Source organism: Oncorhynchus masou, chromosome 13 (assembly GCF_036934945.1).
Source record: "Oncorhynchus masou masou isolate Uvic2021 chromosome 13, UVic_Omas_1.1, whole genome shotgun sequence".
In the NCBI taxonomy this organism is placed as follows: domain Eukaryota; kingdom Metazoa; phylum Chordata; class Actinopteri; order Salmoniformes; family Salmonidae; genus Oncorhynchus; species Oncorhynchus masou.
Genome location: NC_088224.1, coordinates 23,147,357 through 23,163,005, shown reverse-complemented (window position 1 = coordinate 23,163,005; position 15,649 = coordinate 23,147,357). Strand labels below are relative to the sequence as shown.

Here is a 15,649-nt window from a genome sequence, read left to right as displayed (position 1 = left end):
GGAGGAACAGACTAAACCAGCAGATGGAGGAACAGACTAAACCAACAGATGGAGGAAGAAACTAAACCAACAGAGGGAGGAACAGACTAAACCAACAGAGGGAGGAACAGACTAAACCAGCAGATGGAGGAAGAAACTAAACCAACAGAGGTAGGAAAAGACTAAACCAACAGACGGAGGAACAGACTAAACCAACAGATGGAGGAAGAAACTAAACCAACAGAGGGGGGAAGAAACTAAACCAACAGAGGGGGGAACAGACTAAACCAACAGATGGAGGAAGAAACTAAACCAACAGAGTGGGGAAGAAACTAAACCAACAGAGGGGGGAACAGACTAAACCAACAGATGGAGGAACAGACTAAACCAACAGAAGGGGGAACAGACTAAACCAACAGAGGGAGGAACAGACTAAACCAACAGATGGAGGAACAGACTAAACCAACAGATGGAGGAACAGACTAAACCAGCAGAGGGAGGAATGGACTAAACCAGCAGAGGGAGGAAACGACCAAACCAACAGATGGAGGAAGAAACTAAACCAACAGAGGGAGGAACAGACTAAACCAACAGATTGAGGAACAGACTAAACCAACAGATGGAGGAAGAAACTAAACCATTAGATGGAGGAAGAAAGTAAACCAACAGACGGAGGAACAGACTAAACCAGCAGATGGAGGAACAGACTAAACCAACAGATGGAGGAAGAAACTAAACCAACAGACGGAGGAACAGACTAAACCAACAGATGGAGGAACAGACTAAACCAACAGATGGAGGAAGAAACTAAACCAACAGACGGAGGAACAGACTATACCAACAGATGGAGGAACAGACTAAACCAACAGATGGAGGAAGAAACTAAACCAACAGAGGGGGGAACAGACTAAACCAACAGATGGAGGAACAGACTAAACCAACAGATGGAGGAAGAAACTAAACCAACAGAGGGGGGAACAGACTAAACCAACAGATGGAGGAACAGACTAAACCAACAGATGGAGGAACAGACTAAACCAACAGCGGGGGGAACGGACTAAACCAGCAGAGGGGGGAATGGACTAAACCAACAGAGGGGGGAACGGACTAAACCAAAAGAGGGGGGAACAGACTAAACCAACAGACGGAGGAACAGACTAAACCAGCAGATGGAGGAAGAAACTAAACCAACAGACGGAGGAACAGACTAAACCAACAGATGGAGGAACAGACTAAACCAACAGATGGAGGAAGAAACTAAACCAACAGAGGGAGGAACAGACTAAACCAACTGACGGAGGAACAGACTTAACCAACAGATGGAGGAAGAAACTAAACCAACAGAGGGGTGAACAGACTAAACCAACAGATGGAGGAAGAAACTAAACCAACAGAAGGGGGAACAGACTAAACCAACAGAGGGAGGAACAGACTAAACCAACAGAGGGGGGAACGGACTAAACCAGCAGAGGGGGGAATGGACTTAACCAACAGAGGGGGAACGGACTATACCAAAAGAGGGGGGAACAGACTAATCCAACAGAGGGGGAACGGACTAAACCAACAGATGGGGGAACGGACTAATCCAACAGAGGGGGGAACGGACTAATCCAACAGAGGGGGGAACGGACTAAATCAACAGAGGGGGGAACGGACTAAACCAACAGAGGGGGGAACAGACTAAACCAACAGACAGAGGATCAGACAGTGGAGTAGAACAACCCCAGACCACAGACAGAGCAGCCTCGTCTCACCGGCAACAGATCTGAACACAGAGAGGGTTTATGCTTGGATTACCACTGCTCCACACACACACTGACACATACTCATACACACACACACTGACAGACATACACACACACACACACACACACACACACACACACACACACACACACACACACACACACACACACACACACACACACACACACACACACACACACTCACTCACACTCACACTCACACACTCTGAAGGAGTCTGTGCTGCTGAGTAACTGGGTCTGGTGTGTGTGTGTCCTGGTGCATCGGTGTGTGTACCAGTGTGTGTAGCGCGGTGTGTGTCGGAGGACGGTGGTATGGCGCGCTGGGAGAGCCGGTCGTGGAGTTGGTCGTTAATGATGTCTCTCCTCCTCTCTCTGTCTGCTCACGGTAAGAACACTGCTGTGTGTGTGTTAATGTGTGTCTGTTCTGTGTGTGTGTGTGTGTGTGTGTGTGTGTGTGTGTGTCTGTTCACTATTGTACCTCAAACGTCTGGAAACGTGGGCTCAACAGTGAGAGAGAGAGACTATAAAATCCATTATCTTCAGCATGGCATTATTTTGTCTGAATGTGTCGCTGACTTTGGAATATAGTATGGAATAAGAGTTTTTTCTTTCTATTACTGCTAGTAATGAACTCTGGCTCTGATAGCTTCTTCATTGGTCATCAGAGAGTGTAATCGATCAGCTGATAGCTTCTTTATTGATCACTGATGTTGTTTTGCCAACGGGCAACTGCTGTCCCGGATCACAAACACACACACACACACTGACACAAGCGTGCACACACTTGTATGCACGTTCACGTGTGTGCACAATCACAAATACAAACACAGATGGAGTTGATCAAACATTAGTGTAGAAGAGATAAGGAATTTGAATTACATGACGTGTGTGTGTGTGTGTGTGTGTGTGTGTGTGTGTGTGTGTGTGTGTGTGTGTGTGTGTGTGTGTGTGTGTGTGTGTACTGCGTATTGGAATGTGTGTGGACCCACCCTGTGAGGTCCATCTGCCCTGTGGCCCCAGAGAGCAACATTCTGTCACAATGTATCACCGTCAACACAAGCACACACACTCATATTGTGTGTGTGTGTGTGTGTGTTAGTGGCCAACCGGTATAGCTACCCATGATCCTGTGCTCTCCTGCCAGGAGAGGTTGCTGGGACTGAGCTCTGACCAATCGCAGCCAAGCCAACCTGGTTACCGTAGTCAGAGCTCTGTTTCTATGGCTACAGATCTGTTACTATGGTAACAAACTGTATGTGTAGTGGCATGTCCATACATTTCTCCTCTCGGCTCCTCTCCTTTCCGCTCCTCTCCGCTCCTCTCCTCTCCTTTCTGCTCCTCCTCTTTCTGCTCCTCTCCGCTCCTCTCCTCTCCTTTCTGCTCCTCCTCTTTCTGCTCCTCTCTGCTCCTCCTCTTTCCGCACCTCTCCTTTCCGCTCTTCTCCTTTCTGCTCCTCTCCTTTCTGCTCCTCCTCTTTCTGCTCCTCTCTGCTCCTCCTCTTTCTGCTCCTCTCTGCTCCTCCTCTTTCTGCTCCTCTCCGATCCTCTGCTCCCCTTTACACTCTTCTCCTCTCCTGTGGTGTCCGTCAGTAGATTGCTGTGAGTATTTCGCATGGTCAGTGTTTAACCTATAGCTGTAATCCTAATCTAATTTCATCTGTGGTCAGTAGAGCATGTTAGAACATCACTGCTCCTAATCCACACTGACACACAGCTTCTGCTTCAAAGTATAGAAGGAGGGAGGGAGGGAGGGAGAGAGAGGGCAGTTTTCGATTAATTTTAATTGGGCACATCAGCTTCCAATCACGCTACTCTGGATTTTGAAGGATCATGGCTGAGAAGTGAATAAAATCCATTGCAATGGTCTCCTGTGTATGTGTGGGTGTGTCCTGATCTATTTGTTGTTTCTGATTGACCTGACAGGAGACCTCTCATTGACCACCGTCAGCAGGACGGAAGTCCAGCACAGCCAATCTTCTTTCTCCGCTGTAGAAAGGGCGGTGCTTATCGGTGATGACTCAGCAGAGCTGATTGGTTTAGGGTTAGGGCTAGCGGCTGGACTTCCTCTCAGTGCCATCAAACGCAAACCCTCTCACAGAAGACACTCCCACTTGGACTTCACTGAACAGGACGATCAGCCAATCAGAGAAGAGCTAACTGGCGGGGAATCTCAGGAACGCTCAGATGATATCATCAAGGTGGAGTTCCATAACCCCGACCGCCCCTTGACCCCTGACCTCTCGTCTGATTCTGATTGGCTGACGGCTGTAGTTCAGCCCCTGCAGCAGCGGGCAGGAGACCCCACAGCCTGGACTCTGTCAGATTTCTACGACTACTTGTCCCCCGATGACGAACTCTCCACCATAGACACAACCCTTGACCCTGATCCGACCCTGACCCCTCTGGCAGACATGGAGGATGAAAACCCATCGCTCACTGGCTCCCCTGTCCCCAATGTTACCCCTTACAATGATGACCCCCAGCCACCCTCTCAGTCTCAGCCCCCCTCTCAGTCTCAATCCCCCCCCCCTCCTTCCCCTCCTCAGGGGTCAGATGGGTGTGGTCTGGGCTTTGTGAGGTCAGAGGTCGGGGGTGAGTGTGTGTCTCAGTGTGACGCACAGCCTGACTTCTGCTACAACAGAGGAGTTTGTACCATCGCTACTGGAATGGGAGCATTCTGCAGGTAATTTTACACAATCATCAGTGGAAAGAAATACATGTACAATAATGTGGGTGGGGGCTTAGTGGTTTGTACACTCCAGAACAATATACAGCTGGTGTCTTTCTAACAAAACCAGAATAGACACCCCACTGACAAACATGTACAAGGATGCAGGGCCACAAGCCTACTCAGCAGGGGGGGGTCCATATGTCCTTACCCAACCTGAACCTCCCCTTCCACATGTCAAACACAGAAACACCCTCTCTGATCCAGTTGATCTTATTATAGGACTAGTCTGGGCTGATTCTCTCTTAATTACTGGACAGACTTCTGATCTAACCTAGGACAGGCACATGTAGGCCTTATAAAATCTGAGATGCAGAGAACAAGGACTGAATCACAGAATCCAGACATTAAAACAGAATTCAACAATTTTCAAAAATGTATTGAACTTAGTAGGGAATCAGCTAAATGTATTAATTTGCCGAAGTGTATAGTAAGACATGAACAGAATGCATCAGTGATTCATACTGAAGAAGCAGCGAGAATCCCTGTACCACTTTGTGTAGCTGTTCGAGATGATGCTAATGAAGAAGCCAGTGGTAGATGGAAAGGCTTTCCCAAAAACATTCTGAATTAAATGTTAACTACAGAGTAGCCTATGATTACCTGGCAGAATGATTTCCTGATTATTTGGGTATTTCTTTTGCAAACTCTACCGTCTCATGTGCACTCCAAAAACACTGCTAAAAACACCCTTATGCTAGGTGAGCACTGCAATTAAAATGTAACTACATGCAAAAATATATATATATAAAAAAATGTCCCAAACCTCAATAGAGGTCTCCTGATCTGCTTTAAGCACTGTTGAGTACTTAGAACATCCAACGTTGCTATTTTTCTACAGTACTAGTAGCAGTACATCAACTCATTGACATTGCTTTGTAACAACAATCGTCAGATAGCGCGGCAGTTTGTTTTAGAGACACAAATACTTCCTGAATTCTACTGCCTGTCTGTCTATTCTATAGTTAAAATATCCCCCCACCCCTATCTCTCTAGATGTAATGTTCAGGACTATATGTGGAACAAGGGCTCTCGTTGTGATTGGGTGGTGACAGACTTCCAGGTGCTGTGTGTGGTAGTGGGTGTGGCCTCTACGACCCTCATCCTACTCATCATCATCATTGTCTTCTTCGCCAAACGACTCCACCGCCTGAGGATTGAGAACAGGCGACTCCGCAGACGCAGGTCAGTGTATGTCTAAGAGAAAAAGAGACAGAAATAATCTAATCACATTTTATTTGTCACATGCGCTGAATACAACAGGTGGAGACCTCACCGTGAAATGCTTTATTACAAGAAAATATTAAATAAAATAAAGTGGAAAAAATATATATGCGAGAGAGCTACAGAGAGAGAGGGGAAGAGAGATACAGAGAAAGAGAGGGGAAGAGAGATACAGAGAAAGAGAGGGGAAGAGAGATACGGAGAAAGAGAGGGGAAGAGAGATACAGAGAAAGAGAGGGGAAGAGAGATAAGAGAAAGAGAAGACAGAGAGAGGGAAGAGAGATACAGAGAAAGAGAGGGGAAGAGAGATACAGAGAAAAGAGAGATACAGAGAAAGAGAGGGGAAGAGAGATACAGAGAGATACAGCAGAGAAGAAAGGGAAAGAGAGATACAGAGAAAGAGAGGGGAAGAGATACAGAGAAAAGAGAGGGAAGAGAGATACAGAGAAAGAGAGGGGAAGAGAGATACAGAGAAAGAGAGGGGAAAGAAGAGAAAGAGAGGGGAAGAGAGACACAGATACAGAGAAAGAGGGGGAAGAAGAGATACAGAGAAAGAGAGGGAAGAGAGATAAAGAGAGGGGAGAGAGAAGAGAGGGGAAGAGAGATACAGAGAAAGAGAGAGGGGAAAGAGAGATACAGAGAAAGAGAGGGGAAGAGAGAAACAGAGAAAGAGAGAGAAGAGAGATACAGAGAAAGAGAGGGGAAGAGATACAGAGAAAGAGAGGGGACAGAGAAAGAGAGGGGAAGAGATACAGAGAAGGAGAGTGGAAGAGAGACACAGAGAAAGAGAGGGAAGAGAGATACAGAGAGATGCAGAGAAAGAGAGGGGAAGAGAGATACAGAGAAAGAGAGGGGAAGAGAGATACAGAGAAAGAGAGGGGAAGAGAGATGCAGAGAAAGAGAGGGGAAGAGAGACACAGAGAAAGAGAGGGGAAGAGAGATGCAGAGAAAGAGGGGAAGAGAGATACAGAGAAAGAGGGGAAGAGAGAGAGGGGAAGAGAGACAGAGAAAGAGAAGAGAGACAGAGAGAAAGAGAGGGGAAGAGAGACACAGAGAAAGAGAGGGGAAGAGAGACAGAGAAAGAGAGGGGAAGAGAGATACAGAGAAAGAGAGGGGAAGAGAGACACAGAGAAAGAGAGGGGAAGAGAGATACAGAGAAAGAGAGATACAGAGAAAGAGAGGGGAAGAGAGATACAGAGAAAGAGAGATAGAGAGGGGAAGAGAGACACAGAGAAAGAGAGGGGAAGAGAGACACAGAGAAAGAGAGGGGAAGAGAGACACAGAGAAAGAGAGGGAAGAGAGGGAAAAGAGAGATACAGAGAAAGAGAGGGAAGAGAGACAGAGAAAGAGAGGGGAAGAGAGAGAGATACAGAGGGAAGAGAGACACAGAGAAAGAGAGGGAAGAGAGATACAGAGAAAGAAAAAAGAGAGGGGAAGAGAGATGCAGAGAAAGAGAGGGGAAGAGAGATACAGAGAAAGAGAGGGAAAGAGAGAAAGAGGGGAAGAGAGATGCACAGAGAAAGAGGGAAAGAGAGATGCAGAGAAAGAGGGGAAGAGAGATACAGAGAGAGAGGGGGGAAGAGAGACACAGAGAAAGAGAGGTGAAGAGAGACACAGAGAGAGAGGGGGGAAGAGAGACAGAGAGAGAGGGGGAAGAGAGAGACAGAGAAAGAGAGGGGAAGAGAGACACAGAGAAAGAGAGGGAAGAGAGGAGAGACAGAGAAAGAGAGGGGAAGAGAGACAGAGAGACACAGAGAGAGGGAAGACAGAGAAAGAGGGGGAAGAGAGACGCAGAGAAAGAGAGGGAGAGAGAGAAGAGAGATGCAGAGAAAGAGAGGGAAGAGAGATGCAGAGAAAGAGAGGGGAAGAGAGACACAGAGAAAGAGAGGGGAAGAGAGACACAGAGAAAGAGAGGGGAAGAGAGAGATGCAGAGAAAGAGAGGGGAAGAGAGACACAGAGAAAGAGAGGGGAAGAGAGACACAGAGAAAGAGAGGGGAAGAGAGACACAGAGAGTTATGGTGATAACTTGTGAGGAAGGCCAGACATGGATGCAGCAGTAATTACTGTTCTTCAGCTGAAAGTAGACCAGCCTAACAGTGTGTGGGTGTATGTCTCTGAGATAACATGTTCACTCCGAGGGTTTAACCATTACATTCAGATAGAGAGAAAGGGGGAGAGAGGCCTTATTTATTAAACAATTCATATTTGACAGTATAAAAGGCTTTTACATGACACGTTTGTCACATCAATGAAAATCCCTCTGTCCCACACCTCCGTCCCACATCTCTGTCCCACACCTCTGTCCCATCCCTCTGTCCCACACCTCTGTCCCATCCCTCTGTCCCACACCTCCGTCCCACACCTCTTCTCCATCCCTCTGTCCCATCCCTCTGTCCCACATCTCTGTCCCACACCTCCGTCCCACACCTCTGTCCCATCCCTCCGTCCCACACCTCTTCTCCATCCCTCTGTCCCATCCCTCTGTCCCACACCTCCGTCCCATCCCTCTGTCCCATCCCTCTGTCCCACACCTCCGTCCCACACCTCTGTCCCACACCTCCGTCCCACACCTCTTCTCCATCCCTCTGTCCCACACCTCTGTCCCACACCTCTTCTCCATCCCTCTGTCCCATCCCTCTGTCCCATCCCTCTGTCCCACACCTCTTCTCCATCCCTCTGTCCCACACCTCTTCTCCATCCCTCTGTCCCACACCTCTGTCCCACACCTCTTCTCCATTCCTCTGTCCCACACCTCTGTCCCACACCTCTTCTCCATCCCTCTGTCCCACACCTCTTCTCCATCCCTCTGTCCCACACCTCTGTTCCATCCCTCTGTCCCATCCCTCTGTCCCACACCTCTGTCCCACACCTCTGTCCCATGCCTCTTCTCCATCCCTCTGTCCCACACCTCTTCTCCATCCCTCTGTCCCACACCTCTGTCCCACCCCTCTGTCCCACACCTCTGTCCCACACCTCTGTTCCACACATCTGTCCCATCCCTATGTCCCACACCTCTGTCCCATCCCTCTGTCCCACACCTCTGTCCCATCCCTCTGTCCCATCCCTCTGTCCCATCCCTCTGTCCCATCCCTCTGTCCCACACCTCTGTCCCACACCTCTGTCCCATCCCTCTGTCCCACCCCTCTGTTCCACACCTCTGTCCCACACCTCTGTCCCACACCTCTGTCCCACACCTCTGTCCCACCCCTCTGTTCCACACCTCTGTCCCATCCCTATGTCCCACACCTCTGTCCCATCCCTCTGTCCCACACCTCTGTCCCACCCCTCTGTCCCACACCTCTGTCCCACACCTCTGTCCCACACCTCTGTCCCACCCCTCTGTCCCACACCTCTGTCCCACACCTCTGTCCCACACCTCTGTCCCATCCCTCTGTCCACACATCTGTCCCATCCCTATGTCCCACACCCCTCTGTCCCACACCTCTGTCCCACCCCTCTGTTCCCCACACCTCTGTCCCACACCTCTGTCCCATCCCTCTGTTCCCACATCTGTCCCACACCCTCTGTCCCACACCTCTGTTCCATCCCTCTGTCCCACACCTCTGTCCCACACCTCTTCTCCATCCCTCCCACCTCTGTTCCATCCCTCTGTCCCACACCTCTGTCCCATCCCTCTGTTCCACACATCTGTCCCATCCCATCCCTATGTCCCACACCTCTGTCCCACACCCCTCTGTCCCATCCCTCTGTTCCACACCTCTGTCCCACACCTCTGTCCCTATCCACACCTCTGTCCCATCCCTATGTCCCACACCTCTGTCCCACACCTCTGTCCCATCCCTATGTCCCACACCTCTGTCCCATCCCTCTGTCCCACACCTCTGTCCCATCCCTCTGTCCTCTCCTCCTTCCCTCGCTCCAGTATATACCGTCCACACAGCGAGATGCAGACTGATGGCTTCTCTGTTTCCACGGCGCAAGATGGTTCCCATGCCAACGTAAGGAAGTTGTGTGACTCCCCCCCGCCCCCCCCTCAACCCCACGCTCACAATCTGGCTTATTATGACAACATTATCTGTCAGGTAACTAACTCCAGACCTATAACCCCTGACCTCTAACCTTAGACTGACCCTAACCTTAAGCCCTAACCCTGGCTAGCTGTGTGTCAGTCTGTCTCAGTCCATTAGTCTGTCTGTCTATAGAATGTGTCTGTCTGTCTGTCTGTCAGGCACACACACACACACACACACACACACACACACACACACACACACACACACACACACACACACACACACACACACACACACACACACACACACACACACACACACACACACACACACACACACACACACACACACACACACACACACACACACACACACACACACACACACAGTTGAGATGTGGTTTTCACATGCAGAGAGCGAGAAGCAGCTGCATCTGGGAGTATAAGCCTAGACACCCTTACTGTCAGGTAAGCGGAAGCACAACAGTGGCCAGTTTCCTCAGCTGGATGTGTTTTAACCTTACCAAGCTGGAAACTGCACACTATACGTGACCCAGTTAGCCTCCAGTTCAACTTGGCAACCATTACTGGCCACAGTGCTTCTTCCTCTCCTCGGTGGTTACTAGGGATAGGGCAGACATTATGGGCTACAGTGCTTCTTCCTCTCCTCTGTGGTTACTAGGGATAGGGCAGACATTATGGGCTACAGTGCTTCTTCCTCTCGTCTGTGGTTACTAGGGATAGGGCAGACATTATGGGCTACAGTGCTTCTTCCTCTCCTGGTTACTAGGGATGGTTACTAGGGATACTAGGGAAGACATTATGGGCTACAGTGCTTCTTCCTCTCCTCTGTGGTTACTAGGGATAGGGAAGACATTATGGGCTACAGTGCTTCTTCCTCTCCTCTGTGGTTACTAGGGATAGGGAAGACATTATGGGCTACAGTGCTTCTTCCTCTCCTCTGTGGTTACTAGGGATAGGGCAGACATTATGGGCTACAGTGCTTCTTCCTCTCCTCTGTGGTTACTAGGGATAGGGAAGACATTATGGGCTACAGTGCTTCTTCCTCTCCTCTGTGGTTACTAGGGATAGGGGAGACATTATGGGCTACAGTGCTTCTTCCTCTCCTCTGTGGTTACTAGGGATAGGGAAGACATTATGGGCTACAGTGCTTCTTCCTCTCCTCTGTGGTTGCTAGGGATAGGGCAGACATTATGGGCTACAGTGTTTCTTCCTCTCCTCTGTGGTTGCTAGGGATAGGGCAGACATTATGGGCTACAGTGTTTCTTCCTCTCCTCTGTGGTTGCTAGGGATAGGGCAGACATTATGGGCTACAGTGCTTCTTCCTCTCCCCCTGTGGATAGGGGTAGGGCAGACATTATGGGCTACAGTGCTTCTTCCTCTCGTCGGTGGTTACTAGTGATAGGGCAGACATTATGGGCTACAGTGTTTCTTCCTCTCCTCTGTGGTTGCTAGGGATAGGGCAGACATTATGGGCTACAGTGCTTCTTCCTCTCGTCGGTGGTTACTAGGGATAGGGCAGACATTATGGGCTACAGTGCTTCTTCCTCTTGTCGGTGGTTACTAGGGATAGGGCAGACATTATGGGCTACAGTGCTTCTTCCTCTCGTCGGTGGTTGCTAGGGATAGGGCAGACATTATGGGCTACAGTGCTTCTTCCTCTCGTCGGTGGTTACTAGGGATAGGGCAGACATTATGGGCTACAGTGCTTCTTCCTCTCCCCCTGTGGATGGGGTAGGGCAGCCATTTTGTCTCCTTATCCTTGTTTCCTCCTAGCAGCATTAGGGTTGGTCACGGTCCCTTTGCTTCCACACAGCAGCCTCCCCATCTCCAGCTCCATTCAACAAACCAACATTGATTTAAACAGAGTAAATGTGGCTTTGCCAGAAAGTGGGGCACCTAACACATAGGTTGTAGGTTTATTGAATTAAATTTGAATTTAGAGCGAACCCAAATGAACTCCCCTGACACACAGGCACAAACACTCATGCATGCACACACTAACACACACACTTTCTAACTCATGAAGAATGGCTGGTCTCTGTTAGCTGACCCAGTTACTGTACTATCCTCATGACCTTCAAATGTCTGCCATCAGACAATCAATGTTTGTGTATGTAACGTATGTGTCAATATGTGTGTGTATGACATTCGGGTATGTAGCACAGGAGGTTGGTGGCACCTTAATTGGGGAGGACAGGCTTGTGGTAATGTCTGGAATGGAATCAGTGGAATGGTATCAAATACATCAAACACATGTTTCCATTTGATGCCACTCCATTCGCATCGTTCCAGCCATTATTATGAGCCATCCTCCACTGGATGTAACACATGCATGTGTGTCTAACGAGTGTGTGTGTGTGTGTGTGTGTGTGTGTGTGTGTGTGTGTGTGTGTGTGTGTGTGTGTGTGTGTGTGTGTGTGTGTGTGTGTGTGTGTGTGTGTGTGTGTGTGTGTGTGTGTGTAATGTGGGTTTGTCTGTGTGTGTTGTTCCACAGGATGACCCTCAGAAAATGGAGGACCCTGTAAAGTCTCAATTCATTCAAGGGGAGGAGTCTCTGAACATCGCCAACTCTCATTCGCCCAAACATATTAACAACCGCCCTGCCCACTCCTCTGACCACACCCCTAACACAGACCAGGAGGTAAATAGGGAGGAGGCAAACTCCTCTCACTCCAACAACATATACTAAATCATTATTATGATTAATGTAATACCACCATGCACATAAGGGGAACCATAATACTGCATACATCTACTATACTATATTATTCTATACTATAGCTGGGTTCCTGGAGAGGGACTGTTGAGCCCCTTGACTCCACTAGAAGCTAAAAGGACGAAAACACAACTATACTACAATATACTGTACTGTACTGTATTATACTATACTGTACTATACTCTATACCTTACATAACATGTTGCACCACTACTGACCACATGGGGGCGATGCTACTTCTTCCTTGCGACACCGAGCTGCATCACTGTAGCAATCCTGAACTAAACTGTCTATGGCTGGACAAACTCTCCTCTCCCACAATGTCCTGCTCTAATCTCTGACCTTAGAACTCTGACCCTTTACTGCTGTCCTCCCTTCTCCCACTGTCCGCCTTAAGTCTGAGTCAAAAATAACATTCCCTTCATTGTGCACCACTTTTGGCTAGAGCTCTGGTCAAAAGTGGTGCACAATGTAGGGAATAAGGTGCCATTTCCGATCTTTACCCTTCTTTTTGTCTGCATGCACTGCTGTTTTCTACTAAAACAGCTCTTTTTGGAAAATCATTATAAACAAGATTGACCAGAAATACAAGAGAAACAGTTGAGATACTTTGATGTTTGATATGATCCAGTGAATATGTCTCGGTCTCATGTAAAGTTACTGTGTTGTCTGGCTTGCTAACATTGATATATTTATGGTTTCTATTGATGCGGGTTATAACCCTTTGATGAAATTCAAGGTTTGGTATTTTTGGGGGGAGAACACATCGTTATAGCATCGGAACCAGAGTTGTTGAAATAAAACTTTGTAACTTTAAATTAGCTGGTCCCTGTGTGTTCCTGGAATGGCCCTATCCCTCTACCTTAATTGTTTTCTCTCTCTCTCTCTCTCTCTCTATCTCTCTCATGACTATTCCCAACCACAGCATGCATACACACACACACACACACACTCTCTCTCTCTCTCATACACACACAGCTTTCCCTGGCTTATTGTGCATGGCTTAATTAACACTTTAATAAACACACACACACACACTCTCACACACACACACACACACACACACACACACACACACACACACACACACACACACACACACACACACACACACACACACACACACACACACACACACACACACACACACACACACACACACACACACACACACACAGTCCATTTAAAATATTGGAGGCCCCTTACACTTCAGTTTTGTCTGATATTATCAATTCTAATCAGACAGGTCTTTCACGTGGACTATACCCATTGAAGATAATATAAGACAAGTACTGGAAACAATAGAACACTATAAATTATCTTGGAAACCAGGCCTGACTTTGAAAAGGCTTTTGATAAAGTACGACTGGAGTTTATATATAAATGCCTGGAACATTTCAATTTTGGTGAATCTAATATACAATGGGTTAAAGTCATGTATAGTAACTCTAGGTGTAAAATAGTAAAGAATGGCTACTTCTCAAAGTTTTAAACTGTCAAGAGGAGTAAAACAAGGTTGTCCACTATCGGCATATCTATTTATTATGGCTATCGAAATGTTAGCTGTTAAAATCAGATCCAACAATAATATTAAAGGATTAAAAACATAAAGGTGTCATGGTACACTGATGATTCATGTTTTCTTTAAATACACAACTTGGATCCACAGCCTCATAGAGGATCTAGATACTTTTTTTAACCTCTGGATTAAAACCAAATTATGATAAATGTACTATATTATGCATTGGATCACTAAAAAATACAACTTTTACATTACCGTGTAGTTTATTAATAAAATGATCTGACGGTGATGTGGACATACTCGGTATACATTTCCCGAAATAAAGAAATGATCTCACAGCAATACATTTTTACAGAAAGTTAGCAAAAATGGATCATGCTACCATGGACAGGAAAATACCTGTCTATTTGTGGAAAAATCACCCTGATTAATTCTTTAGTCACATCACAGTTGACCTATTTGCTTATGGTTTTATATTCATTTACATCATTTACATTTAAGTCATTTAGCAGACGCTCTTATCCAGAGCGACTTACAAATTGGTGAATTCACCTTCTGACATCAGTGGAACAGCCACTTTACAATAGTGCATCTAAATCATTTAAGGGGGGGGGGGGTTGAGAAGGATTGCTTTATCCTATCCTAGGTATTCCTTGAAGAGGTGGGGTTTCAGGTGTCTCCGGAAGGTGGTGATTGACTCCGCTGTCCTGGCGTCGTGAGGGAGTTTGTTCCACCATTGGGGGGCCAGAGCAGCGAACAGTTTTGACTGGGCTGAGCGGGAACTGTACTTCCTCAGTGGTAGGGAGGCGAGCAGGCCAGAGGTGGATGAACGCAGTGCCCTTGTTTGGGTGTAGGGCCTGATCAGAGCCTGGAGGTACTGCGGTGCCGTTCCCCTCACAGCTCCGTAGGCAAGCACCATGGTCTTGTAGCGGATGCGAGCTTCAACTGGAAGCCAGTGGAGAGAGCGGAGGAGCGGGGTGACGTGAGAGAACTTGGGAAGGTTGAACACCAGACGGGCTGCGGCGTTCTGGATGAGTTGTATTCCATTTTATTTGGAACGGCAAACCTGCCAAAATTAAACGGGCCTATTTATATAATGAATATGAACTCGGAGGGCAGAAATGATTAAATATTAAAGCATTAGACCTCTCACTAAACAAGCCATAGAAAGTTGGTTGCAATTTCAGTTTAATCCACCAGAAAAAAAAACAGAACAAATATTACAACAAATAATGTGGTTAAACTCAAATATACTAATAGATTTAAAAAAAAACATTATCTTTTGAAATAATAATAAAAAAGGTGTAATATTTGTAAATGATATCATAAACAGGACTGGTGAAGTTATATCACACATGCAGCTAACACAAATCTGCTCTACACAAATTTACAACCAAGTAATTGCATCATTACCACAAAAATGGTAGAAAGTGGAAGGAGAAAAAGTAGTAAAATTGTCTGTCGGCCCGGCATTAAAGACCATATTTGGTTAAAGAAAATTGTGATAAATAAAGTATACCAGTTTCATTTAAGAACCAAAAAATGGACAACTGTGCCACATAGATTGCAAAATAGTTGGGAAGATTGAACTGATACGCAAAACGACGCCGGATTCAAAACTTACATTTTGTTCATTTAAAATATTACACAAAATTCTTGCAACCAATAGAACGTAATCTCACAGGAGGTTGGTGGCGCCTTCATTTGGGAGGACGG

General features: G+C 47.1%; 1 protein-coding gene across 2 annotated transcripts; it reads left to right on the top strand.

The window, feature by feature from the left end:
- The first annotated feature begins 1,656 nt into the window (after positions 1-1,656).
- LOC135551374 (chondroitin sulfate proteoglycan 5-like) lies at positions 1,657-13,229 on the top strand. Of its 2 annotated transcripts, none has more exons than XM_064982593.1 (5): positions 1,657-2,130; positions 3,668-4,427; positions 5,469-5,657; positions 9,581-9,740; positions 12,189-13,229. In XM_064982593.1, the coding sequence occupies exons 1-5, from the start codon at positions 2,058-2,060 to the stop codon at positions 12,381-12,383; spliced, it is 1,377 nt and encodes a 458-aa protein (XP_064838665.1). In that variant the 5' UTR covers positions 1,657-2,057; the 3' UTR covers positions 12,384-13,229. The 2 variants fall into 2 exon arrangements, with proteins under 2 accessions (XP_064838665.1, XP_064838666.1); XM_064982594.1 differs by having other exon boundaries at positions 1,659-2,130; positions 9,581-9,656.
- Positions 13,230-15,649: the final 2,420 nt, after the last annotated feature.

What these genes read in the sequence shown, in the direction of transcription:
- LOC135551374 (XM_064982593.1), top strand. Translation starts at nt 2,058, where the DNA reads ATGGCGCGCTGGGAGAGCCGGTCGTGGAGTTGGTCGTTAATGATGTCT. An exon ending in CCTCTCTCTGTCTGCTCACG is followed by an intron (nt 2,131 to 3,667) that starts GTAAGAACACTG and finishes TTGACCTGACAG; the next exon opens with GAGACCTCTCATTGACCACC. An exon ending in GGAATGGGAGCATTCTGCAG is followed by an intron (nt 4,428 to 5,468) that starts GTAATTTTACAC and finishes CTATCTCTCTAG; the next exon opens with ATGTAATGTTCAGGACTATA.